The 26,863-nt window shown below is 48.8% G+C and overlaps 1 protein-coding gene across 3 annotated transcripts in view; it reads left to right on the top strand.

Annotated features, from left to right (window-relative positions):
* The window catches only part of CRHR2 (corticotropin releasing hormone receptor 2), a 221,981-nt gene that overhangs the window by 120,097 nt on the left and 75,021 nt on the right, over positions 1-26,863 (top strand). For all 3 annotated transcript variants that reach the window (XM_064162364.1, XM_064162363.1, XM_064162365.1), the window contains one exon: positions 8,526-8,632. In XM_064162364.1, coding sequence (XP_064018434.1) covers positions 8,526-8,632 — 107 coding nt within the window. The remainder of the gene's footprint in view (positions 1-8,525; positions 8,633-26,863) is intronic.

Below are 26,863 nucleotides of genomic sequence, written 5' to 3'. Positions count from 1 at the left end.
GGTGGCAACCAAGGTCAGCATCTGCCTGTTATTATCCTTCTCCACTCCATTCCCACATCCTTCTTCACTTTGCATTCCCACAAGGATTGGTATGGCACCCTCCAAGATCAACCCCATCTCTAGTGCCACTTGCTTTGTGATGGGGTGTTGCTAAGGGACAGCTTAGGTTTTTTCAGCTGTGGGTCAGTTGTAGGGGGAAGAAGCTCCTGCAACAGACACTCACTGGGTTGCATCAGCACATCAGTGCTTTGCCTTGTGGTCAGGACCTGTGGAGTAGCTAATAAAACTGCTCTGGCACTGCCATGCTCCTAGATTCCCTCTTTGGCTGGGATCTAGTTGCCTGCACGTAGTTACACCATGTAGGATGAAATGCTTCAGTGTGTCTCCATGTGTCTGGCAGGTGTGGCACAGGCCTTCTGGAATGCCTGTGTTCTTCAGCAGCAGCAACTGGAGATCAGTCACCAGGACCAGCTAGGAAGCACAGAGTCTCCTGAGTGTACCTCAGCAGGCTCTGGGTGTGCTTAACTTTTTCTAGCCCTTGCTTCAGATACTGGCTCAGATGTTAAATAGATACCCAAATGTAGTTCCTAACAGCAGAATGAATCCCATCCTCTGAACAATCAGCTCCTTCTCCAGGCACAGGAATAGTTTTGATCCAGCTGCCTCTCTGATGACATAACATCATTTATTGATGACCTGGATGAGGGGATTGAGTCCAGCATCAGTAAGTTTGCAGATGACACCAAGCTAGGAGCAGGTGTGGAGCTGTTGGAAGGTAGGAGAGCCCTGCAGAGGGACCTGGCCAGGCTGGATGGGTGGGCAGAGGCCAATGGGATGAGACTGAACAAGGCCAAGTGCAGAGTTCTGCACTTTGGCCACAACAACCCCAAGCAGCGCTATAGGCTGGGGACTGAGTGGCTGGAGAGCAGCCAGGAGGAAAGGGACCTGGGGGTACTGATAGATAGTAAGCTGAAGATGAGGCAGCAGTGTGCCCAGGTGGCCAAGAGAGCCAATGGCATCCTGGCCTGCATCAGGAGCAGTGTGGCCAGTAGGACAAGGGAGGTTATTCTTCCCCTGTACTCAGCACTGCTCAGGCCACACCTTGAGTGCTGTGTCCAGTTCTGGGCCCCTCAATTCAAGAAAGATGTTGAGGTGCTGGAACATGTCCAGAGAAGGGCAACAAAGCTGGTGAGGGGCCTGGAGCACAAATCCTATGAGGAGAGGCTGAGGGAGCTGGGCCTGTTTAGCCTGGAGAAGAGGAGGCTCAGGAGTGATCTTATTACTGCCTACAACTACCTGAAGGGGCATTGTAGCCAGGTGGGGGTTGGCCTCTTCTCCCAGGCAACCAGCAATAGAACAAGGGGACACAGTCTCAAGTTGTGCCAGGGTAGGTCTAGGCTGGATGTTAGGAAGAAGTTCTTCACAGAGAGAGTGATTGGCATTGGAATGGGCTGCCCAGGGAAGTGGTGGAGGCACCGTCCCTGGGGGTCTTCAAGAAAAGCCTGGATGAGGCACTTAGTGCCATGGTCTGGTTGATTGGATAGGGCTGGGTGCTAGGTTGGACTGGATGATCTTGGAGGTCTCTTCCAACCTGCTTGATTCTATGATTCTATGATTCAAACATTGTGCCAAAAAGAAAGCTCCTGCTAAGCCTGCAAGCTCCTGCGTCAAAGAGACCTTTGCTGCATCTGGCACAAATCCTCACTCTTAAAAGGCAAAGGAGAGTCTCAGGCAGCAAAATAAAATACATCTTAGTCTCCAAAAAAGAGCTCTCAGTTAGAAAAGTTTGTCTTCTCTATGTGGCCTATGGCAGCTGGATACAAATCTGGTTCTGCTCATGGTTTGAGGTGGCTTCAAGCTGTGTAGCTGAGTTAGCAACATGCTGTGCTTAAGTTAATGTATCCTGCTTAGGAGCACAGTCACATTAGCCACAGCTGCCCAGCTTCCAGCTGGCTCAGAACAGGAAAGCAGTGAACTCAGAGGTGCCTTGGATGATAAAGATACTTCCCAGTTGCTTCTGAAAGTCTTTGGAGAGGAGGTATGGTGTCTTTAAACTGTGCTGGTGATGAGATCATCCTGGCAACAGGACAAAGTCTAAAGTGACTGAATAGAGCACAGAGCCTTGCAGGAGGGCATGTGCCATAACCACTGGCAGGACCCATCTCTGTGAGAGAGAGGAAGATGTTTGTCATCTGGAGATCTAAGAATGCTCATTAGGTGGTCATTAGTTCCAGTCATTAGCTGATTTGGTTCGGGCAGATTAGCAGTCACGTTCAAGCTAACTAAGAGAAAAAGTTCTCTAGACAGGATAAGTGTCATTGGCCTGAAACCTGGCTGCAGGGAGTCAGTGTGCCTTGGATTTGCAATGCTGCTTGCTGCAGGTAAGGACACGTAGCTGTGCTTCCTCAGGTTACTTGGGAGGCTGAAGGTAGCTCTGCTGTGACTTGACTGTCATGCATGAGATATGCCATGGAAGAGGACTCTCGTGATGTGACTTGCCATGGTCACAGCAGGCTAACAGTGTCCAGAGCATCTCCTTTCCTATTTCCTTTCCCATTGTTTAGCCTGGAGAAGAGGAGGCTCAGGGGGGACCTCATTGCTGTCTACAACTACCTGAAGGGACATTGTAGCCAGGTGGGGGATGGCCTCTTCTCCCAGGCAACCAGCAACAGAACAAGGGGACACAGTCTCAAGTTGTGCCAGGGGAGGTCTAGGCTGGATGTTAGGGGGAAGTTCTTCCCAGAGAGAGTGATTGGCATTGGAATGGGCTGCCCAGGGACATGGTGGAGTCACTGTCCCTGGAGGTGCTCAAGAGAAGACTGCATGAGGCACTTAGTGCCATGGTCTGGTTGACTGGATAGGGCTGGGTGCTAGGTTGGCCTGGATGATCTTGGAGGTCTCTTCCAGCCTGGTTGATTCTGTGATGCTACGTAACAACTCTCCTCCTAAGCCCAAATAGGATTTGAAACTGCATTTTAGTGAGGTGAAGCATCTCTCTGGAAGCAGAGAAATATTGGGTAGCAGTAGAAGGTTGCTGCCATTTTAAATTTGTCATGGAGAGGGTGAGACAGGGAAGAGTTATGCAAGTATTTCACATGAGCTGAGCTTTGGCCAAGACATGACTAATTCTGGGCACGTGTTTTTCAGCCCTGAAGGTGCTATCTCCAATTCTACCAGAGATACAGATTGCATGAGGGCTGGTGGAAAGGAATCTTGCCACCCTGTCAGCTTCGTTTTTCATAGGCACTGAGGCAGTTCATGTTTCTGTGATGTAGGAATTTGCCTTCAGGAGACCTTGTTAGCATCAGCAATAGGGGGAAAGAAAGTTCTGCCTGTTTTTTTCCTTCAGCATCAATGCATCCAAGAGGAGCTTAATTACATTTTGTCCAAATTAATTTTCTCCTGTTTTCAACCATCCCTTCTTAAAACTCAAATGGAGTTAAAATAGCTCCTGGGACCCAAAGGAGGGAGATGAAGCATCAGATTGCAAGAGCAGGATCCTTAAAGGAGGGAGGTGAAGCATCACATTGCAAGAGCAGGATCCTTGATCTGGGAGAAGCATCACCATCCTCCAGAAGATTTTTAGCACTTCATGAGCAATTTTGGATGACACTCATAGTCATATGGTTTAATTTTAGGTAGTCCCAGGAGGAGCAGGAAGTTTGCCTCAGTGATTGTGATGGGTCCCTTCCAACTTGAGATATCTGTGATTCTGCAAATGAGGCAGGAAAGTAAATAGTGAAAGCAGTTTGCCAGGACACTACCTGAACATGAGCCAGCAGTGTGCCCAGGTGGCCAAAAAGGCCAACAGCATCCTGGCCTGCATCAGCTCATGCCCCTGTGCTCAGCACTCCTGAGACCACACCTCCAGTACTGTGCCCAGCCTTGGTCAGCACAGCACAGGAGGGACACTGAGGTGCTGGAGCAGGGCAGAGGAGGGTGATGAGGCTGGGGAGAGCTCTGGCAAACCTGACCTGTGAGGAGCAGCTGAGGGAGCTGGGGGTGTTTAGTCTGGAGAAGAGGAGGCTGAGAGAGGACCTTATTGCCCTCTACAGCTACCTAAGAGGAGGTTGTGGTGAGGCTGGAGCTGGTCTCTTCTCCCAAATCACTAATGCTAGGACAAGAGGAAATGGCCTCAAGTTTCATCTGGGGGGGGTTAGGTTGGCTGTTGGGAGGAAGTTCTTTCCTGAGCAGGTGGTCAGGCACTGGCACAGGCTGCCCAGGGAGGTGGTGGAGTCACCATCCCTGGAGGTGTTTAAAAGGAGAGGGGATGTGGAGCTTGGGGCTATGGTCTGGTGATGAAGGCTGCTGGGATGAAGGCTGGACTGGCTGATCTGGTGGTCCTTTCCAGCCATAGCAATTCACAGTGATGAGATGTTGTGCTGAGGGCTTTGGTTTGGTGGAGGACTTGTCAGTGTGAAACTCATGCTTGGACTCAAGGAGCTTGAAGGGCTTTGCCAAGCTGAGAAATCCTGTGCTTCTGCCATTCTGAACAGTACTCCATCCCAGTTCAGGCAGGCACAGCAGGTTGAGTGTGTTTTCTTCCCCTTTAGATGACCCTGTGACTTAAAGACAAATAAAGCCCAGCGTGGAATTCAGATCTTGTAGGTGGTTTCTATTTTCCCCTCAAGGCTGTACAGAAAATAGGCCTGCACATGAGGCAGTTTATTTTAGGGGATTTTACAATAGACTTACAAATACCTTTCGTGCTTGCTTTCTGTCCAGAATCAGCACATTGCTGCCTGTGCTGAAGATACAGGCAGGTTTCATCACGAAACTGCTTCCAGGAGCTCTCCCTGGCTCTCTGGCAAAGAGCTGAAAGATCCTATCTTCGCAAAACAATGGCACAGATTAACTGCAGCTGCAGGTTGTGGCTTCAGCCAAGCGCTCATTCACTGACAAATTCCTATGACTGGGATAAAATACTCAGGGGGAAAAAAAACGAAGCAGAGGAAGTTCAACCAAAGTCAGCAAAGTGATGCCATGTGTAGGGTTTGGCTTTTCTGTTTGCATCGCAAGGGGGGAAATGTGGGTGGTTACTTTGCAAAAGTTCTCCTTCATCTGAAGGGGGACAGCAGCCTAAAGTGGGGAGAGGTCCAGTTAACCTGAAAGGAAACAAATGCCCAAGCAAATAAGTGCCCAAGCAAACAAATGCCCAAGTAAATAAGTGCCCAAGCAAATAAATGCCCAACCAAATAAGTGCCCAAGCAAATAAATGCCCAAATAAATGCCTAAACAAATAAATGCCCAAGCAAATAAGTGCCCAAGCAAATAAATGCCCAAATAAATGCCTAAACAAATAAATGCCCAACCAAATAAGTGCCCAAGCAAATAAATGCCCAAATAAATGCCTAAACAAATAAATGCCCAAGCAAATGCCCAAGTAAATAAGTGCTCAAGCAAATAAATGCCCAAGTAAATAAGTGCCCAAGCAAATAAATGCCCAAAGAAATAAATGCCCAAGCAAATAAATGCCCAAGCAAACAAATGCCCAAGTAAATAAATGCCCAAGCAAACAAATGCCCAAGTAAATAAGTGCCCAAGCAAATAAATGTCCAAAGAAATAAATGCCCAAGCAAATAAATGCCCAAGTAAGTGCCCAAGCAAACGAATGCCCAAAGAAATAAATGCCCAAGCAAACAAGTGCCCAAGTAAATAAGTGCCCAAGCAAATAAATGCCCAACCAAATAAGTGCCCAAGCAAATAAATGCCCAAATAAATGCCTAAACAAATAAATGCCCAAGTAAATAAGTGCTCAAGCAAATAAATGCCCAAGTAAATAAGTGCCCAAGCAAATAAATGCCCAAAGAAATAAATGCCCAAGCAAATAAATGCCCAAGCAAACAAATGCCCAAGTAAATAAATGCCCAAGCAAACAAATGCCCAAGTAAATAAGTGCCCAAGCAAATAAATGTCCAAAGAAATAAATGCCCAAGCAAATAAATGCCCAAGTAAGTGCCCAAGCAAACGAATGCCCAAAGAAATAAATGCCCAAGCAAACAAATGCCCAAGTAAATAAGTGCCCAAGCAAATAAATGCCCAAGCAAATAAGTGCCCAAGCAAATAAATGCCCAAATAAATGCCTAAACAAATAAATGCCCAAGCAAATGCCCAAGTAAATAAGTGCTCAAGCAAATAAATGCCCAAGTAAATAAGTGCCCAAGCAAATAAATGCCCAAAGAAATAAATGCCCAAGCAAATAAATGCCCAAGCAAACAAATGCCCAAGTAAATAAATGCCCAAGCAAACAAATGCCCAAGTAAATAAGTGCCCAAGCAAATAAATGTCCAAAGAAATAAATGCCCAAGCAAATAAATGCCCAAGTAAGTGCCCGAGCAAACGAATGCCCAAAGAAATAAATGCCCAACAAACAAATGCCCAAGTAAATAAGTGCCCAAGCAAATAAATGCCCAAATAAATGCCTAAACAAATAAATGCCCAAGCAAATGCCCAAGTAAATAAGTGCTCAAGCAAATAAATGCCCAAGTAAATAAGTGCCCAAGCAAATAAATGCCCAAAGAAATAAATGCCCAAGCAAATAAATGCCCAAGCAAATAAATGCCCAAGCAAATAAATGCTCAAAGAAATAAATGCCCAAGGAAGTAAATACCCAAAACAAATAAATGCCCCAATAAATTCCCAAATAAATACCCAAATAAATGCCCAAACAAGTGCCCAAAGAAATAAATGCCCAAGCAAAGAAATGCCAAAACAAATAAATGCCCAAGCAAATAAATGCCCAAGCAAATAAATGTTCAGACAAATAAATGCCCAAAGAAATAAGTGCCCAAGCAAATAAATACCCAAGCAAATAAGTGCACACATAAATGCCCAACCAAATAAATGCCCAACCAAATAAGTGCCTAAGCAAATAAATGCCCAAATAAATGCCTAAACAAATAAATGCCCAAAGAAACAAATGCCCAAGCAAATAAATGCCCAAGCAAATAAATGCCCAAGCAAATAAATGCCCAAGTAAATAAGTGCCCAAGTAAATAAGTGCCCAAGCAAATTAAGTGCCCAAGCAAATAAGTGCCCAAAGAAATAAATGCCCAAGCAAGTAAATACCCAAAACAAACAAATGCCCAAATAAATGCCCAAGAAAATAAATGTCCAAGCAAATAAATGTTCAGACAAATAAATGCCCAAAGAAATAAATGCCCAAGCAAATAAATGCCCAACCAAATAAGTGCACACATAAATGCCTAAACAAATAAATGTCCAAGCAAATAAATGCCCAAGTAAATAAATGTCCAAACAAATAAATGCCCAAAGAAATAAATGCCCAACCAAATAAGTGCACACATAAATGCCTAAACAAATAAATGTCCAAACAAATAAATGCCCAAGTAAATAAATGTCCAAACAAATAAATACCCAAACAAATAAATGCCCAAAGACATAAATGCCCAAAGAAATCAATGCCCAAAGAAATCAATGCCCAAGCAAATCAATGGCCAAGCAAATAAATGCCTCCCCAACAAATATTCAGGGGGATTTACTCTTAAGTAGCAAACCTCAGGTTTTCAACCAGCACATCTCAGTCATTAATCATTTTCAGTATTTATCTGAACAGTGTTTTTCTACTTCTTCCTATCCATCAGGCAAGGGAGGAGCTGCTTCTCTTTTCTCTGCAGTCAGCAGCAGCCCACCAATAAAGAATGTTCCAGTTACTTCAAGGTCAAATTTTGGTCACATCACTAAATTCACTGATGTAGGTGGGAGCACTTTTGTACTTCATTTTCTGTTCACATGATTGAGAACCTACCAGTAGTGTCCCCAAGCACCCTAGGAAAGGAACACTGATACATTCAGTTCCACCATGTGTCAGGAGCACTGCTAGAAACATGTCAGGATCTCTGGTTCATGGATTCACTCAAAACTGGAAGAACACCACCAGGTTCCAGCTCTTTCAGACTGCATTGGTTCTGCCCTCAATGTGAATGACGATAGTAGCTTGCGAGAAATGGAGCTCAGAGAAGCATCTGCCTGTGTGCCAAAGTCTTGTCATTTGTTGTTACTGATGGCTGATTCATTTTGGAATGAAAACCAAACTATTTGAGTGGGAAAGTAAACTGCCCTTGCTCATTGAGGCCACACCACTTCCTAACCAAGCGATGTTCTGTGATGTTTGAACTGTGAGATGTGTCTGTGGTAGCTTTGCCACTCTATCACCAACAAAGGGTTTTAAAATATCCTAATACTGGAAGTAAGAAGCCTGTGAGAGTCTAAATCCTCCCTTGACAAAACCTTGGGGGGGGGGGGGAAGAAAAAAAAAGGGAGAACAAAAGCCCCCAAAGTTCTTGCATGTACTGTGGACAAATGCCAAACTGAAATGAAACCAAGCCTGTGCTTCTGTGCCTGGGCAGCAAGTTTGGCTTGTACATGGACATCAACCCAGGGCCTGTTATATCATTTTAAAGTTGAGAAAAAGTAATTACTGTTACCTAAACTGATTAACTATTCCTTAATGCCAGTGCTTAGAGAGTCATGCTGATTTAATCATGTTATCTCTTTACCTCCAGAGGAAGTATGCGCTCCATTACAAGATTGCTCTCATCATAAACTACCTGGGGCACTGTATATCAGTAGGGGCCCTTATAGTTGCCTTTATGCTTTTCTTGTGCTTGAGGTGAGTAATCTGTTTGCATGCTTCTAACTTGGTTGGTTGTGTGACTCTTAATTGGTTACTTCAAGCCTTCTAAGAACGCTGAGCCAGGTTGTGTATGGTCTTGACAAATGGTCATGGCTCTTACAGCCCCAAGAGCTTACATGGTTTCATTGACTGATGGGCTCCAATGCTGAGCTTCTCTGCACAGGACCTGAAGCTTGTTTGTAGAATCATAGAATCATAGAATCATAGAATCAACCAGGTTGGAAGAGACCTCCAAGATCATCCAGTCCAACCTAGCATCCAGCCCTGTTCCTGACTTATTAATGCAGCAAAAAGTTCAGTGAGCACAGAGTACTTCATTAAGGGTAACAGGGATGTGAGTGTGTCAAGCTGCAAGTTTTGGGGGCATGTTTTCTTCTTTATTTCATAGGCAGTCCATGGTACATAGGGCATCTTGCATTCACTGACAGGTAGTCATGGAATCCAACCAGGTTGGAAGACACCTCCAAGCTCATCCAGTCCAACCTAGCATCCAGCCCTATCCAACCAACTAGACCATGGCACTAAGTGGCTCATCCAGGCTTTTCTTGAACACCTCCAGGAATGCCCAGATCTAGACCAAAAGAGACAGAAAAATCTTTCCATATTACTTTGAGTTCATTTCAGGTTTTCTTCCATTAAAGAACTTTCATGTTTACTTAAATAACACATGAAACATCTTTGGAAGATCTTTTTGCCCCACTAGTGCACATGAACATGAGCATGGGTCTTGTTGTTGGCCACAACAACCCCAAGCAGCACTACAGGCTGGGGCCAGAGTGGCTGAGAGCAGCCAGGCAGAGAGGGAGCTGGGGGTGCTGGGAGAGAGGAGCTGAAGCTGAGGCAGCAGTGCCCAGGTGGGCAGCAGAGCCAATGGCATCCTGGGCTGGCTCAGGAGCAGTGTGGGCAGCAGGAGCAGGGAGATTCTTCTGCCCCTGTGCTCAGCACTGGTCAGGCCACCCCTTGAGTGCTGTGTCCAGTTCTGGCCTCCTCAATTCAAGAGAAATGTTGAGATACTGGAAGGTGTCCAGAGAAGGGCAAGAAAGCTGGGGAGGGTCCTGGAGCAAAGCCCTGTGAGGAGAGGCTGAGGGAGCTGGGGGTGTGCAGCCTGCAGCAGAGGAGGCTCAGGGCAGAGCTCATTGCTGTCTGCAGCTGCCTGCAGGGAGGCTGTAGCCAGGTGGGGTTGGGCTCTGCTGCCAGGCAAGCAGCAACAGAACAAGGGGACACAGTCTCAAGCTGTGCCAGGGGAGGTCCAGGATGGATGTTAGGAGGAAGTTGTTGGCAGAGAGAGTGATTGGCATTGGAATGGGCTGCCCAGGGAGGTGGTGGAGTCTCTGTGCCTGGAGATGTTGAAGCCAAGCCTGGCTGGGGCACTTAGTGCCATGGTCTGGTTGATTGGCCAGGGCTGGGTGCTAGGTTGGACTGGCTGAGCTTGGAGGTCTCTTCCAACCTGCTTGATTCTCTGATTCTATGACAGTTACCTAAGTGAAAGACTTACTGTGTTCCTTATGTGGAACATCCCTCCAAAGCCTTATGCTCAGCCTTCCCCTTGAGCATTCCAAACCAGAGGGTCTTTCTGTTAGCAAGAGGAACCTTCTTTCACCCGAGCAGCTATAAACAGAATAATTCATGCTAATGGTAAGGGAAAAACCAGCTTGAAACATTCAAAGGGAACATTTATGGTGCATCAGTTTAAACTTCCATTTCAACCCCTTTGCTGCTAATTCCCATGGTGCTTGGAGACCTGACTTCATTTATACTGAATAAAGAATGCAAATGATTCATTGTAGCTCTATTCCCTGCTTTGATGCTGAATCTTTTATAAGTGCTTGGGTAAATAATGCAAAACCAATTTGCTAGGAGGGCTACAAATGTATCTGGCTTCTAACACAGCAGTGGCCTAGCAGATCTCTTTTAAATTGTTCTCTCAAGTTTGACTTTGAGATTTAGATTTTGCAGTCAGCTTCAGCATTAAAAATGACTGCAGCAATGAAGTGCTCCCCTGTACATGTTAGGAATTTTCAAGTTCCCACTGTGTCATGAGAAAAAAAAATGGGTCTGAAAAGGGTAATCTTAGAAATACCTACAGGGTAGAGGTCCTGAGGATGGGGCTGGAGACTTTTCAGTGGTGTCCAGTGATAGGCAGCAGGCACAAAGTGGAACATAGGAGGTTTCACTTGAGCTTAAGGAAAAACTTCTTTACTGTGAGGGTGACAGAGCACCAGAACAAGCTGCCTAGAGAGGCTGTGAATCCTCCTCTCAGGAGGCTTTCAAATCCTGCCTGGACCCATTCCTGTGCAACCTGATCTAGGGGTACCTGCCTTAGTAGGAAGCTTGGTCTAGATGATCTCTAGAGGACCTCTATCATTCTATCCTACCTAGTGTCCTGCCAGCACTGACCATCACACACCTGTAGTGTTACACCTCTCCACAAGTTATAAAGGCAGTCCAGGTTCAGGTTGCATTACAAATGTCCCCCACACAAATTCTGTGATTCCTTATCCTTGCCTCTTCAAAGCATCCTGAGACCAAATTGGTTTTGATAAGTGAGTCCTCATATTGGGGCTTGTTTTTTTTTCTAACTGGTGTAGTTTGGATGAAAGGAGACATCTACTAATTGGGTTGAAATGAGAGAATTACAGGCTGGATGTTAGGAGGAAGCTGTTGGCAGAGTGAGTGATTGGCATTGGAATGGGCTGCCCAGGGAGGTGGTGGAGTTGCCAGCCCTGGAGGTGTTGAAGCCAAGCCTGGATGAGGCACTTAGTGCCATGGTCTAATTGGCTGGACAGGGCTGGGTGCTAGGTTGGACTGGATGGTCTTGGTGGTCTCTTCCAACCTGTTTGATTCTATGATGCTATGAATTTAGGTAATTCCTGCCCACATTCACCCATCTACCTCACTCCACGAGTGCCTGCTGAGCATAAAAATGGAAGAGAGCTCTGGGATGGCTCAAGTTCTAAACCTGCTCCATATTTTTATATGGAGCTTCTCACTAATTACTTGCTTGATTTTCCTTTGCTCTCTCAGTGCAGAGTGAGTCCCATATCAGTAGAAATGTTCTACTGCCCTAAACCCTAAGGAACCAGAAGATATTTTGAGGGTCAGAAATCAGGTGTAGCAGGAAATAATGAAATCATCTGGCATCTGTGTTTGTGTTGGCAGGGAGGAGAACCCAGCCAGGGAGTCATTTTTACAGTGAAGACCTGTTCTAGCCTTGCTTTCTGTGCTGTGAATTAATCTTTCTTTGCTGGCTGTGAAATGAACAATAAAGCAGTAAAGATTTCTTTTAGCACTTAAATGAAGCTCAGCTGATGGGAGAGGGCTTGAGTTTTGTTGGCACACTGGCTGAGTGGCAATGAGTCATAGCTCCTAAAGGTCTAAATCAAGGATGGTTCCTCGAGGTCCAAATGGAGGTGGTCTTAAAAATGCAAGAGCCATGCTGCCTTTGCAAAGCAAACCAAAAGGAGCACACCAACAGACAGAAATATGCTGAGGAGATAAAATGAAGGGTCTGTGCATAAACCAAATGTGCTGCTGCAGAGATGCGTTGATCTCCAGCACAGGATCTGGAGAGATTGGCTCAGGGCGCTTCACAGGGCAGTGGTAAATGTTTCTGCACTACTGTGAATCATCTCAGAGTCTGTGCATTCTCATTAGCTGTACAGGGCTGATGCATCCCTCAGGTGCACACAGGCAGTGCCTGCTGACATAGCTCCTGTCATCCCACTAAGGCACATTCTCACACTCAGAAACCAGAAGTTTTCCTTAGCAAGTATCCTGCTATCAGCAATACAAATTGAGCTGGGGGGAAATCAAAACACCAAACAAACAAAGAACCAGCCCCAGCCCCAAAACCAACAGCAACAAAGAAACAAACACAAAGCCAAAGGAATTGACCACTTCTGGATCATTTTTTTATCTTACTGTTGCTGATAATGCAGAATCCCAAACTGTTTTGGCCTGGGTTTTTAGAGTCATAGAATCAGTCAGGGTTGGAAGGGACCACAAGGATCATCCACTTCCAACCCCCCTGCCATGCCCAGGGACACCCTACCCTAGAGCAGGCTGCACACAGCCTCAGCCAGCCTGGCCTCAAACACCTCCAGCCATGGGGCCTCAACCACCTCCCTGGGCAACCCAGTCCAGCCTCTCACCACTCTCCTGCTCAACAACTTCCCCATCATGTCCAGAGCCTGACTCTCCCCACCTCCAGCTTTGCTCCATTCCCCCCAGTCCTGGCATTCCCTGACAGCCTCAAAAGTCCCTCCTCAGCTTTTTTGCAGCCCCTTTCAGATCCTGGCAGGCCACAAGAAGGTCACCTGGGAGCCTCCTCTGCTCCAGCCTGCACAGCCCCAACTCTTTCAGTCTGTGCTCACAGCAGAGCTGCTGCAGCCCTCTCAGCATCCTCCTGGCCCTGCTCTGGACACTCTCCAGCATCTCCACATCCTTCTTGTGGGCTCCAGAACTGGCTGCAGTACTCCAGGTGTGGTCTCAGCAGAGCAGAGCAGAGGGGGAGAATCCCCTCCCTGGCCCTGCTGGCCACACTTCTGCTGCTGCAGCCCAGGCTCTGCTTGGCTTTCTGGGCTGCAAGTGCACACTGCTGGCTCCTGCGGAGCTTCTCACCCAGCAGCACCCCCAAGTGCCTCTCCTCAGGGTTGCTCTCCAGCCACTCCCTGCCCAGCCTGGAGTTGTTTTCCTTGACCCAGCTGCAGGACCTTGCACTTGGTCTTGTTGAACCTCCTGAGCTTGGCTTGTGCCCACCTCTGCAGCCCACCCAGGTCCCTCTGGATGGATCCTGCCCTCCAGCCTGGCTGCTGCACCACACAGCTTGGTGTGGGCAGCAAACTTGCTGAGGCTGCACTCAGTGCCTCTGGCCATGGCACCCACAGAGATGTTGAACAAGGCTGGTGCCAGGACTGATCCCTGAGGGACTCTGCTTGTCACTGCCTGCACTTGGCCATGGAGCCATTGACAGCCACTCTGTGGGTGTGGCCATCAAGCCAGTTGATGAGCTCAATTGATGAGCTCATGCAGCTCTCTCTTTCCCCCTTCATCTCCTGGCTCTCCACCTAGCCTGGATAAATCTCTTCCATCTGCCACTTGGAATAGCAAAGCCTTAAATAAGAATTCAGGCATATGGCATTTTTTCAGCTTCATCATCAATACCAGTAATTGCAGAGCATTCATTCAGTGGGTGCAGGGGCTGTAGGTTTGGAGATAGCTCTTTGAGTCTCACCCTGTAACAGCCCATAGTGAAATTCTCAAGGCAAGGCAGGGATGAGAACGACAGAGCTCTGTCAATAAGCACATAGGGACTGAGATGAACTTCTTTGAACACAAAACATCTGCAGTACCTGTGCTGCCTGAAACCATCTGAAGTGTCTCATCTCACAAACTCAAACAAAGGCCAGAGACCCATTTCCTATTGATTAGCTGTAGGCCAATGTCTTTGCTTCACACCCTCTCATATATCTGTAGGACTTGTTCTTTAGACTCTCTGTATAGAGCTGAGCTAGTGTGAAAACCACAGAGCAGAGCAGAGCCCTTGTGAAGACCTGCAATAATGGCAGTAATTAAAAGCATGCCCAGGGAGCTGTGTTCTTTAAACGTGGAAGGTTTTGCTAGCCGCAGCTGAAATAGTGGTAGCCTAGCAATACAAAGCCTGACAGGGAGTGTTATTGCTGCCTGCAAAGACATCACTGTTGGATAAACATCAGAAACCAAAGAGCTACTTCCAATCAAGGGCAATGGCAGTGCAAAGAGAAATGAATAGAGATGCTCTACAGAGAGAATGTGAGTGGATACTAGAGGATGATTTCCTGCCCACGGAGCAGAAGGGTCCAGGAGCAGTGTGGTGGAGGTCAAATTGAACTTGCAGATAAACTTGGGTGTATGAATGTGATGGTTTGGGTGTTACCCATCCCCCACACTTAAAGAACATCACCCAGACTAGACTCAGCTGAGCTGGAAATTGAATGAATGGAGCTTTATATTCACAGCTTAGCACAATATCCAAGCAGGTATTTACAATCTGTACAGCTATAGACAGAAAGAGACAAGTTAAAGGTAATACAGAACCACAGCAGCCCTCCCAGAAAGCAGAGTCCCCAGGAGGAGCTCCCAGCCACCCTTCCACCTTCCTCCCACCCTTCTGCCTTTCCCCAGACTTTGCCTTACATTCAGGGTGCGTTTGGAGGATTGGCCAGGGGTGTTAGGAAGCAGAATTAGTTGGGTTACACAGGGAGAAAAAGCACAGGCACCCATTGGGACAGACACACACACACTCTGTCTTATCTATATTTGTGTTCTTTTTATCCATCTCAGCAAGCCTAGGAGTGCAGTAGCCATCACCACTGTTCCCTTTTCACAGCCTAGCATCTAACTCTTCTCACTAAAGTATCCCAGCTATGGTTTGTGTTCTTGCTTTTATCCATCTCAGCAAGCCTAGGAGTGCAGCAGACATCACCACTGTTCCCTTTTCACAGCCTAGCATCTAACTCTTCTCACTAAAGTATCCCAGCTGTGGTTTGTGTTCTTGCTTTTATCCATCCCAGCAAGCCTATGGGTGCAGTGTTTCCTTTTCACAGCCTAGCATCTAATCCTTCTCACTGAAATGTGCCAGTTAGCCTCAAACCAGCACACCTGGTGAGAAGGGTGGCAGGCATTAACTGACTCTAGATTATCAGTGCAGCACAAAGCACACCTGCCTACTTGTGGAAGCCCAAATTTGATGCTTAAACCATGAAGGGTTCCCCTTCCAGTGCTTTATAACAGTTTCAACTGCTGTAACCACTGCTGCATACAGAAACACAACTGCCCTCCCAGAAACCAGAGTCCCTGGGAGGGGTTCTCAACCACCCTTCCACCTTCTTCTCACCCCTCTACCTTACCCCAAACTTTGCCTTACATTCAAGGTGAGGTTGGAAGTTTGGCCAGGGGGGTTAGGAAGCAGAAGGGTTAGTCAGGCAGATTAGAGAAGTGCATGCAGCCCAAAGCCCAGAGAGAAACTCCATTATCTATGTTTGTGTTCCTGTTTTTATCCATCCCAGCAAGCCTAGGAGTGCAGTAGCCATCACCACTGTTTCCTTTTCACAGCCTAGCATCTAATTCTTCTCACTAAAGTATCCCAGCTCTATTTTGTGTTCTTGCTTTCATCCATCTCAGCAAGCCTATGAGTGCAGCAGACATCACCACTGTTTCCTTTTCACAGCCTAGCATCTAACTCTTCTCACTAAAGTATCCCAGCTATGGTTTGTGTTCTTGCTTTCATCCATCTCAGCAAGCCTATGAGTGCAGCAGCCATCACCACTGTTTCCTTTTCACAGCCTAGCATCTAACTCTTCTCACTAAAGTATCCCAGCTATGGTTTGTGTTCTTGCTTTCATCCATCTCAGCAAGCCTATGAGTGCAGCAGCCATCACCACTGTTTCCTTTTCACAGCCTAGCATCTAATTCTTCTCACCAAAACATCCCAGCCAGGCTCAAACTAGCACAACGAAGGACTTTACTTAACAACTTCTTAACTGCAGCTCTGAAGGATCAGGAGGCCACTTCCTTCTGTGTGGAGTCACCATCCCTGGGTGTGTTTAAAAGGCATTTGGCTGAGGCATAGAGGTTTAGCAGTTAAGTACAGGAAGGTTCTGGTTGGACTTGATGAGCCTAAGGTCCTTTCAAATGAGACAGTTCTGCAATGCCCTCCTGTGCTGGAATATGTTCCCAGTGGTGTATTTCTGTCAGTAACGAGATTCTGGCCAGCAGGAAGCACTTGTTCCATTACTGATAATACAGCAGCTCTGTGCCACGTTGGATCTGAGGTGACTTGTCCCTGCTCTCTTCTTTCAGTGGTGATGGAATGGTCTGGGGCACTGTGCAGCAAGCCTTGCAGTTTTTACAAGGTTTCAGATGAAGGAAGAGAGCAGAGTTTGGCCTTGAGAGTTTAGATATGAATCATGCTCAGGAGAGAAGTCTACTTCAAAACCAGAACATAGCTGAGTCATCACTGGGAAGGAGATTCAGAGATGTTTTCAAGCCTTAATGTTTAGAGTTGCCCACTACAAATGCATGTGCAGGTCTTCAAGAACTAAATGGTTCAGTTTCAGTTTCACTCTGATATGGGTCAGGAACTGGCTGGAGGGCTGGGCCCAGAGAGTGGTGGTGAATGGTGCCACATCCAGCTGGCAGCTGGCATCAGTGCTGTGCCCCAGGGATCAGTGCTGGGCACAGTCCTGTTCAGTATCTTCATTGATGATCTGGACCAGGGGATTGAGTCCAGTATCAGTGAGTTTGCAGATGACACCAAGCTAGGAGCAGCTGTGGAGCTGCTGGAGGGTAGCAGAGCCCTGCAGAGGGACCTGGACAGGCTGGATGGGTGGGAAGAGGCCAATGGGATGAGATTGAACAAGGCCAAGGGCAGGGTTCTGCACTTGGGCCACAACAACCCCAAGCAGCACTACAGGCTGGGGCCAGAGTGGCTGAGAGCAGCCAGGCAGAGAGGGAGCTGGAGGTGTTGGTAGAGAGTAGCTGAAGATGTGTCAGCAGTGTGCCCAGGTGGGCAGCAGAGCCAATGGCATCCTGGGCTGGCTGAGGAGCAGTGTGGGCAGCAGGACAAGGGAGGTTCTTGTGCCCCTGTGCTCAGCACTGCTCAGGCCACCCCTGGAGTGCTGTGTCCGGTTCTGGGTTCCTTAATTCAAGAGAGATGTTGAGGTGCTGGAAGGTGTTGAGAGAAGGGCAGCAAGGCTGGGGAGGGGCCTGGAGCAGAGCCCTGTGAGGAGAGGCTGAGGGAGCTGGGGGTGTGCAGCCTGCAGTAGAGGAGGCTCAGGGCAGAGCTCATTGCTGTCTGCAGCTGCCTGCAGGGAGGCTGTAGCCAGGTGGGGTTGGGATCTTTTGCCAGGCAAGCAGCAACAGAAGAAGGGGACACAGTCTCAAGCTGTGGCAGGGGAGGTCTAGGCTGGATGTTAGGAGGAAGTTGTTGTCCATTGGAATGGGCTGCCAAGGGAGATGATGGAGTCTCTGTATCCCTGGAGGTGTTGAAGCCAAGCCTGGCTGGGGCACTTAGTGCCATGGTCTGGTTGATTGGCCAGGGCTGGGTGCTAGGTTGGACTGGCTGAGCTTGGAGGTCTCTTCCAACCTGCTTGGTTCTATGACTCTATGAATTTTCCCTCTCTTTCCCCACTGCAGTAGTTCAGCACCCAGCCACCTTCTCTGGTGTCTAATTTGAAGGGGAGGTGCTGCTGCTTCCTGTTACTCTGCCAAGACAAACATGAGAGAGGTGGAAAACCAATGCTCTGTGTCACTCCTAAGTGGGGCATGGAGTCTGTCCTGCTGGCACATGGACAACCTCTGTGTGCTGCACAAACAGCAGCTTCCACGGGGAGCTGCCCAGGTTGAACCTCTGTTAACACTTCCACACGCACACCAAGCGCCATAAGATCAGTGCATTTAGACCAAGCACAGCAAGGAGTACTTAGAAGGAGCAGGCTATGGATGATTCTATAGAGCCTTTCCTGAGTTCTTGGCCAAATACTCAAGGATAATGAAGTACTTCATCCCATGCTTTGGCAGAAGTGAGGCCAAGGAGGGTGTCAGCAGCACCACCAGCACCTCAGCCTTTCCTGCATGGTGTATTTGCACAGTATCTGCAGAGGCAGATAATTGGATAAAGATTGCTAATGATATAATTGTATTAAAGGCAAGAGAACACAAGCCCTGAAGAGAACATAACCCCTGAATTCCCTAGCTGGCCATTGAAAACAATTTCCTTTCAGATTATGCTAACCCCAGAAGGGAGTTATGAATGAGGCTGTTGTGCGCTCGTACGTATCCCCAGGCAGCAGAGTAAGCCAGATCCACCACCTCCAGCTCTCTGCCTCTGGCTTCTGAGTTCCTAATGTGCAATCCAGCTGCCATGGCCACTGTTCATAGAAAACTTTCACCCTCTTGCAGTCTGGACTGATAACTACAACCTGTGCCAGCAAGGCAGTGCCTGAGGGGTGTCCCAGAGGGCTGTAATCATGCCCCTGTGCCCCACCACTCTAAAGCTACTTTCTTATGGGAGTACTAAAATCTAATCTACAAAGTAGCTCCTGCTAAAAAGACAACTTTGCAGGCCCATTTCCTGCTTGGTTTGAAGATGACTGACATCTGAGCTCCATCTAGCAAAGCAGAGCAGAGCAGAGCAGAGCACTAAGTCATTTTTCAACCAGCTAAACCACGGCGTTACGGCGCAGGCTGCCTTGAACTGAGCCATCTGTGTCAGACTCTGTCAGCCCTCTGGAAACAGCTGAGGAGGAAAAGCTGATTGCACTGCCAGGATTGGAACCATGTGCTCAGACTGGGGTTTCACCCCACATTTAACTGCGTAGTTAGCTCTTTGTGTGCTGAGTGCTGATGTGCTCTCCTCTGGTTAGCCACGCTTCGCTGTCACGCTCTCACGGGGAGGTGGCACAGGGCTGGTTGTGAGCCCAGTTCATTCTCACAGGTGGGTTGCAGAGGGCTGGTTGTGAGCCCAGTTCATTCTCACAGGTGGGTTGCAGAGGGCTGGTTGTGACCCCAGTTCATTCTCACAGGTGGGTTGCAGAGGGCTGGTTGTGAGCCCAGTTCATTCTCACAGGTGGGTTGCAGAGGGCTGGTTGTGACCCCAGTTCATTCTCACAGGGAGGTTGCAGAGGGCTGGTTGTGACCCCAGTTCATTCTCACAGGGAGGTTGCAGAGGGCTGGTTGTGAGCCCAGTTCATTCTCACAGGTGGGTTGCAGGGGGCTGCTTGTGACCCCAGTTCATTCTCATAGGGAGGTTGCAGAGGGCTGGTTGTGACCCCAGTTCATTCTCACAGGTGGGTTGCAGAGGGCTGGTTGTGAGCCCAGTTCATTCTCACAGGTGGGTTGCAGAGGGCTGGTTGTGACCCCAGTTCATTCTCATAGGGAGGTTGCAGAGGGCTGGTTGTGACCCCAGTTCATTCTCACAGGTGGGTTGCAGAGGGCTGGTTGTGAGCCCAGTTCATTCTCACAGGTGGGCTGCAGAGGGCTGGTTGTGACCCCAGTTCATTCTCACAGGTGGGTTGCAGAGGGCTGGTTGTGACCCCAGTTCATTCTCACAGGTGGGTTGCAGAGGGCTGGTTGTGAGCCCAGTTCATTCTCACAGGTGGGTTGCAGAGGGCTGCTTGTGACCCCAGTTCATTCTCACAGGTGGGTTGCAGAGGGCTGCTTGTGACCCCAGTTCATTCTCACAGGTGGGTTGCAGGGGGCTGGTTGTGACCCCAGTTTACCATGTTACACAGCCAGACAGTGCTGAGCACTGAGATCCTGCCCTGTGGCTGTACTGCCTGTGGTCCTGTTCTGTCTTGTCTTGGCCTCATCCTTCCAACCCTGCTGACGTCAGTGCTTTAAGCTTTTGTGACTGAAGCAGGCAGACTGCCCTGTGTCCACTTGAAGACAGGAGAAAGCAGCTTTGGAAAAAGCACAGATGGTTCCACAAAGGATTTATTTTTAGGGCCCATGCACACCCTAAGCACTAACAGAAGATGCTCTTTTCCCTCTTCACCTGAGCATTTCACCCCCATCCTCATGATGAACCTGTTGTTTTCTTCCAGCCTTTCCTTCTTCACTTGCCACTGCCCCTTGCTTTTCCTTTGAGAGTATTTATATTCCCCCAGGCAACTGCCACCAAGAAGCTCTTTTTGCTTGCCAGCTTCTGCAGCTGCTTTTCCCATCTGTAAGTTTTAGGAGCACCAGAATAAGTTTTAGGAGCACCAGAATATATGCACTGGATGAACATCAGCACACAGGCAAAACCATGAGGACCTCAGGGGAGTCTTCCATGTGGATGGAAACAAACAGGGCATGACAGGCACTGAGCCTGGGAAATAAGTTGCTGTTAGCTATTCCTCCCACTCCATGCCATTTATGGGTTGTCTCAGGATTAGAATCAGTCAGGGTTGGAAGGGACCACAAGGATCAGCCAGTTCCAACCCCCTCTGCCAGGGACACCCTACCCTAATGCAGGCTGCACACAGCCTGGCCTCAAACACCTCCAGCCATGGGGCCTCAACCACCTCCCTGGGCAACCCATTCCAGCCTCTCACCACTCTCCTGCTCAACAACTTCCTCCTCACCTCCAGCCTGACTCTCCCCACCTCCAGCTTTGCTCCATTCCCCCCAGTCCTGACACTCCCTGAGAGCCTAAAAAGTCCCTCCCCAGCTTTTTTGTAGCCCCTGGGAGCCTCCTCTGCTGCAGCCTGCACAGCCCCAACTCTTTCAGTCTGTGCTCACAGCAGAGCTGCTGCAGCACACTCCAGCATCTCCACAGCCCTCTTGTCCCAGGGGCTCCAGAGCTGGATGCAGTACTCCAGGTGGGGTCTCAGCAGAGCACAGCAGAGGGGGAGAATCCCCTCCCTGGCCCTGCTGGCCACACTTCTGCTGCTGCAGCCCAGGCTCTGCTTGGCTCTCTGGGCTGCAAGCGCACACTGCTGGCTCCTGTGGACCTTCTCCTCCAGCAGCACCCCCAAGTCCCTGTCCTCAGGGCTGCTCTCCAGCCACTCACTGCCCAGCCTGGAGTTGTGCTTGGGTTTGCCCCGACCCAGCTGCAGGACCTTGCACTTGGTCTTGTTGAACCTCCTAATCTTGGCTTGTGCCCACCTCTGCAGCCTGTGCAGGTCCCTCTGGCTGGCATAATCCATGTCCATGATCTTTGCCTGCCCTAGAAAAAGCTAAAAGTGAAAAACAGCTTTTTCAGTACTGTCCATGCCTCTCCTTCTGGCTTGTTCAACAGCCATGGAATGGGAAGGGCTCCAGCAGAGTGCTCTCATATTTCTCTTGCCAAGCATTTTCAGACAGACACTGGGCCAGCTGTCTTAATTGACCATCTTTATTAATGGAATACTGCATGAATTAATAGAAGGTTTTCAAGCTTCTTCAATAAAGTTCTCATTTGCAGTTATTTCCATGCAGATGATCCAACTAATTCAGCCAGCTTTTGACCGTGCTGGCACGGTGTTAGGATTGCCAATGTTAATTGTTTGTGTCATGCTTTGAATCAGGAACAGCAGCTCTGCAGATCCCAAAGGGAGAATGTCACTGTGTGGATAGAGTGGAAGGAAAAAACCCACAAGCCCAGGAGTCAACAGAGAGGCCAAAACATTGAGGCTTACCAGTGCTGTTGTAGAAATCCTTGTCTCCACCTCCAACTCGATGAGGTCACCTCTGCAAAGGTCGATCAGACTTTCTGCCTTTTCCAACCTCAGCATTCATAGAATCATACAATCAACCAGGTTGGAAGAGACCTCCAAGATCATCCAGTCCAACCTAGCACCCAGCCCTATCCAATCAACCAGACCATGGCACTAAGTGCCTCATCCAGGCTTTTCTTGAAGACCTCCAAGGACGGTGCCTCCACCACATCCCTGGGCAGCCCATTCCAATGCCAATCACTCTCTCTGTGAAGAACTTCTTCCTAACATCCAGCCTAGACCTACCCTGGCACAACTTGAGACTGTGTCCCCTTCTTCTATTGCTGCTTGCCTGTCAGAAGAGGCCACCCCCACCTGGCTACAATGTCCCTTCAGGTAGTTGTAGACAGCAATAAGATCACCTCTGAGCCTCCTCTTCTGCAGGCTGCACACCCCCAGCTCCCTCAACCTCTCCTCATAGGGTTTGTGTTCCAGGCCCCTCCCCAGCTTTGTTGCCCTTCTCTGGACATGTTCCAGCACCTCAACATCTTTCTTGAATTGAGGGGCCCAGACCTGGACACAGCACTCAAGGTGTGGCCTGACCAGTGCTGAGTACAGGGGCAGAATAACCTCCCTTGTCCTACTGGCCACACTGTTCCTGATGCAGGCCAGGATGCCATTGGCTCTCTTGGCCACCTGGGCACACTGCTGCCTCATCTTCAGCCTACTATCTATCAGGTCCCCAGGTCCAAATATTCTCTGCTTTCAGTACCCAACCATACAATTAAGGTCTTTTGACAGAAATAATTAGCACCATCTGCTGCTCCTACCGACGAGCAGAAACTCTTCCTGCTCACCTCTGACACAGGCTGCAGTCTGCTGCTGGTGAATTTTGCCTGTTAGTTGATTTGCTGCTGTTGCTCTGAAGGTGGAGGCCCAGCTATGACCCCTTGCACACCAAGCAGCTCAGAGTGCCTGGGATTTGATAGCAGGTCAGGGAATGGCATTTGGGCTCAAAATGTGACCTGTTCTCAAATCAGATTAAAAGGTTGTTACAGGCAGGTTCATAGAATCATAGAGTCAAGCAGGTTGGAAGAGACCTCGAAGATCATCCAGTCCAATCTAGAACCCAGCCCTGGCCAACCAACCAGACCATGGCACTAAGTGCCCCAGCCAGGCTTGGCAAGAACACCTCCAGCCACAGACTCCACCACCTCCCTGGGCAGCCCATTCCAATGCCAATCACTCTCTCTGACAACAACTTCCTCCTCACATCCCGCCTAGACCAGCCCTGGCACAACTTGAGGCTGTGTCCCCTTGTTCTGTTGCTGGTTGCCTGGCAGAAGAGCCCAACCCCACCTGGCTACAGCCTCCCTGCAGGCAGCTGCAGACAGCAATGAGCTCTGCCCTGAGCCTCCTCTGCTGCAGGCTGCACACCCCCAGCTCCCTCAGCCTCTCCTCACAGGGCTGTGCTCCAGGCCCCTCCCCAGCCTTGCTGCCCTTCTCTCAACACCTTCCAGCACCTCAACATCTCTCTTGAATTCAGGACCCCAGAACTGGACACAGCACTCAAGGGGTGGCCTGAGCAGTGCTGAGCACAGGGGCACAAGAACCTCCCTTGTCCTGCTGCCCACACTGCTCCTGAGCCAGCCCAGGATGCCATTGGCTCTGCTGCCCACCTGGGCACTGCTGCCTCATCTTCAGCTCCTCTCTGCCAGCACCCCCAGCTCCCTCTCTGCCTGGCTGCTCTCAGCCACTCTGTCCCCAGCCTGTAGTGCTGCTTGGGGTTGTTGTGGCCAAAGTGCAGAACCCTGCCCTTGGCCTTGTTCAATCTCATCCCATTGGCCTCTGCCCACCCATCCAGCCTGGCCAGGTCCCTCTGCAGGGCTCTGCTACCCTCCAACAGCTCCACAGCTGCTCCTAGCTTGGTGTCATCTGCAAACTCACTGATGCAGGACTCAATCCCCTGCTCCAGATCATCAATGAAGACATAGAACAGGACTGTGCCCAGCACCTTACACCTGGGTTTCTGATTTCTAAGTAGGAATGCCAAAGAGAAGTATGTTTGTTTTCACTTGAATTGCTTCTTTGATTCTAACCTGCTGCAGAGCTGATGCTAATGCTTTTATGGGGCTATGTGTGCAGTGACTGGGAGGCTTCTGCTCCCCAATCATCTTGTTTGGTTTTGGCCAGCACAGCCAGACATATGCTCTGGGATTGTCCACTCCCTGGAACACACACATATTCCTGCACCATCTTCCCCACATTCCTATAGGTATTGGTCTGATTTAGCTTCCCAGAGCCCAAAACACCTAACTGAACTGTACAATAATAGGATGCCTTCCCCTATCCCCCTTTGTGGAAAGAAAGGAATTAGATGTAGAGAGGAAAAAGGGGTAAAACACCCAAAGATCAGTCTTGCTTCCATTTGGAAGTCAAAAGAAAAACGTTATCAATAAAGGTATTTTAAGGTAAGGGAAGTTACAAAAAGGTATAGGAAAGGGAAACAAGATACAAAACATAGATAGGACCATATTGATGGCAGTGGATGGAGGTAGATTGAGGAAGGATGTGGTAAGGTGGCCACATGGCAAAAGCAGGAGCAGCAGGAACAAGGATGCTACTGGCAGGCAGGTCAAGGAGAAAAAGAGACAGGAAGTTCCTGTGGTTTAATTTGGGGTCTAGAGAGGAAGTGGGAGTGGGCTAACCACTACTCCTGAGGTCAGCTTCAGACCTCCCCTAGGGAGCAGTCAGCAGCACCTGGGGTCAGGGTCAGGCCACCCCCAGGAGGGTTAACCCTTTACACTATGAATGTTAAGCACAGTACTTCATAGCTCAGCCTCCCGTGAGAACACGCTCTCACTTCACAGTATCATTAGGGGTTGGAAGAGACCTCACAGATCATCAAGTCCAACCCAACTTGCTGTAGTCTTCTCTGCAGAGCCTCACATCCTCAGCCCTGAGGCAAGTGGCTTTGTTCTCAACACTGGCTCCTGGCAAAAAGTCCTGCCTGCCTGCCATCAGGACACCTCTTCCCAAATCAGTAGGACAAGTAGCACAGCACCAGGGCTATGGTGTGGCTGACCCTCAGCACAAACCTGCCTGGTGAAAAGCTGGCATCTGCAGATCACTCAGTAACCAGCAAAGCACTTCTTGAGAGAGCATGAGAAACCCTTTTATGTACAGAACCAAGGTGCTTCCAGCATCTTTTCTTGCTCCAAATCAGAAGCTGCAAGCCCTTTTCCTCTCATTTCAAGGAAATCTGCTTTCTTCTGTCCCCTCCTTCACTCTGTGTAACTCACACTGCTGCCATGTGTCTGTCTGACCAGTTTGCTGTATTTCAGAGAACCCAAAGTCTGCTTTCTTCTGTCCCCTCCTTCGCTCTGTGTAACACACACTGCTGGCATGTGCCTCTCTGACCAGTTTGCTATCAGGGAACCCTAAATCTGCTTTCTTCTGTCCCCTCCTTCACTCTGTGTAACTCACACTGCTGCCATGTGTCTGTCTGACATAGTTTGCTGTGTTTCAGGGAACCCAAATTCTGCTTTCTTCTGTCCCCTCCTTCACTGTGTAACTCACACTGCTGGCATGTTCCTGTCTGACACAATTTGCTGTATTTCAGGGAACCCAAAATCTGCTTTCTTCTGTCCCCTCCTTCACTGTGTAACTCACACTGCTGCCATGTGCCTGTCTGACCAGTTTGCTGTATTTCAGGGAACCCAAAATCTGCTTTCTTCTGTCCCCTCCTTCACTCTGTGTGACACACACTGCTGGCATGTGTCTGTCTGACCAGTTTGCTATCAGGGAACCCAAAATCTGCTTTCTTCTGTCCCCTCCTTCACTCTGTGTGACACACACTGCTGCCATGTGCCTGTCTGACATAGTTTGCTGTGTTTCAGGGAACCCAAAATCTACTGCCAGGCACATGAACCACTTCAGGAGCACATGTTGGAGATACACCACCCACCACTTCTCCCAGCTTGTTTCCATAGCCCAAGGGACCAGCAGTGGGACTAGACAGTTTCCTGCTGTCTAGTTCCAATCTTCTCTCCCTTCTTCCTGCAACTCCCAAAGGCCACAAAGGAATGCAGGCATGAGGAAGTTCCTCCTCATCCAGCCCTTGGCAGGGGACAGGCTAGCAGAGAAGAGGAACCAACACAGAAAAACATGTTTGACCTTGAATAACAGCTTGTGAATTCTTCATTTCATCATGTTAGGAGAATAAGCCATGGCCTGACCCCAGTGAGCATAAATGGCACAAAAATGTTCAGTGGCTGCTCTGAGAACCTGAAGTCACCACCAGGGTGATTTAGTTCAGTGTGGTCTCTGAAGCAGAGATACCTTAAAACCTCTTAACTGTCAGAAGCAAGGTGTTAAGAGCAAGAGACAGCAAGAAGTCAAGCTCAGGTCATACACAGAGCCCCACTGGGGCCTTGGTCACAATGGCTCATTGGTTTAACTGAATATGGAAGCTTTTATGTCTTTGTGTTGTGGCCTCAATCTGTAAGTCTGCTCTAGCAGGAGAAAGTTCTTCCCTGAGAGAGTCATTGGACACTGGAATGGGCTGCCCGGGGAGGTGGTGGAGTCGCCGTCCCTGGAGCTGTTCAAGGCAGGACTGGACGTGGCACTTGGTGCCATGGTCTGGCCTTGAGCTCTGTGGTAAAGGGTTGGACTTGATGATCTGTGAGGTCTCTTCCAACCTTGCTGATACTGTGATACTGTGATACTGTGATGCCACTTTTCTTATTCCATCCATCCTTGGATCCATGCACCAGGGAAGAGTCAGTGGAAGAGTTCATCCAAGGCCTTTACCAATGCTTTTTGTCTGAAAAGGATGAGAAAAGGTGTTCAAGAAAAGCCTGGCAGCTCTGTGGTAAAGGGTTGGACTTGATGATCTGTGAGGTCTCTTCCAACCTTGGTGATACTGTGATACTGTGATACTTAGTGCCATGGTCTAATTGGCTGGACATGGCTGGGTGCTAGGTTGGACTGGATGGTCTTGGAGGTCTCTTCCAACCTGCTTGCTTCTATGATTCCATGAAACCAGGAA

This window comes from Pogoniulus pusillus, chromosome 23 (assembly GCF_015220805.1).
Source record: "Pogoniulus pusillus isolate bPogPus1 chromosome 23, bPogPus1.pri, whole genome shotgun sequence".
NCBI classification, from domain to species: Eukaryota; Metazoa; Chordata; class Aves; order Piciformes; family Lybiidae; genus Pogoniulus; species Pogoniulus pusillus.
The sequence above is the reverse complement of the archived record's forward strand: the minus strand, read 5'-3'. Positions and strand labels throughout refer to the sequence as shown.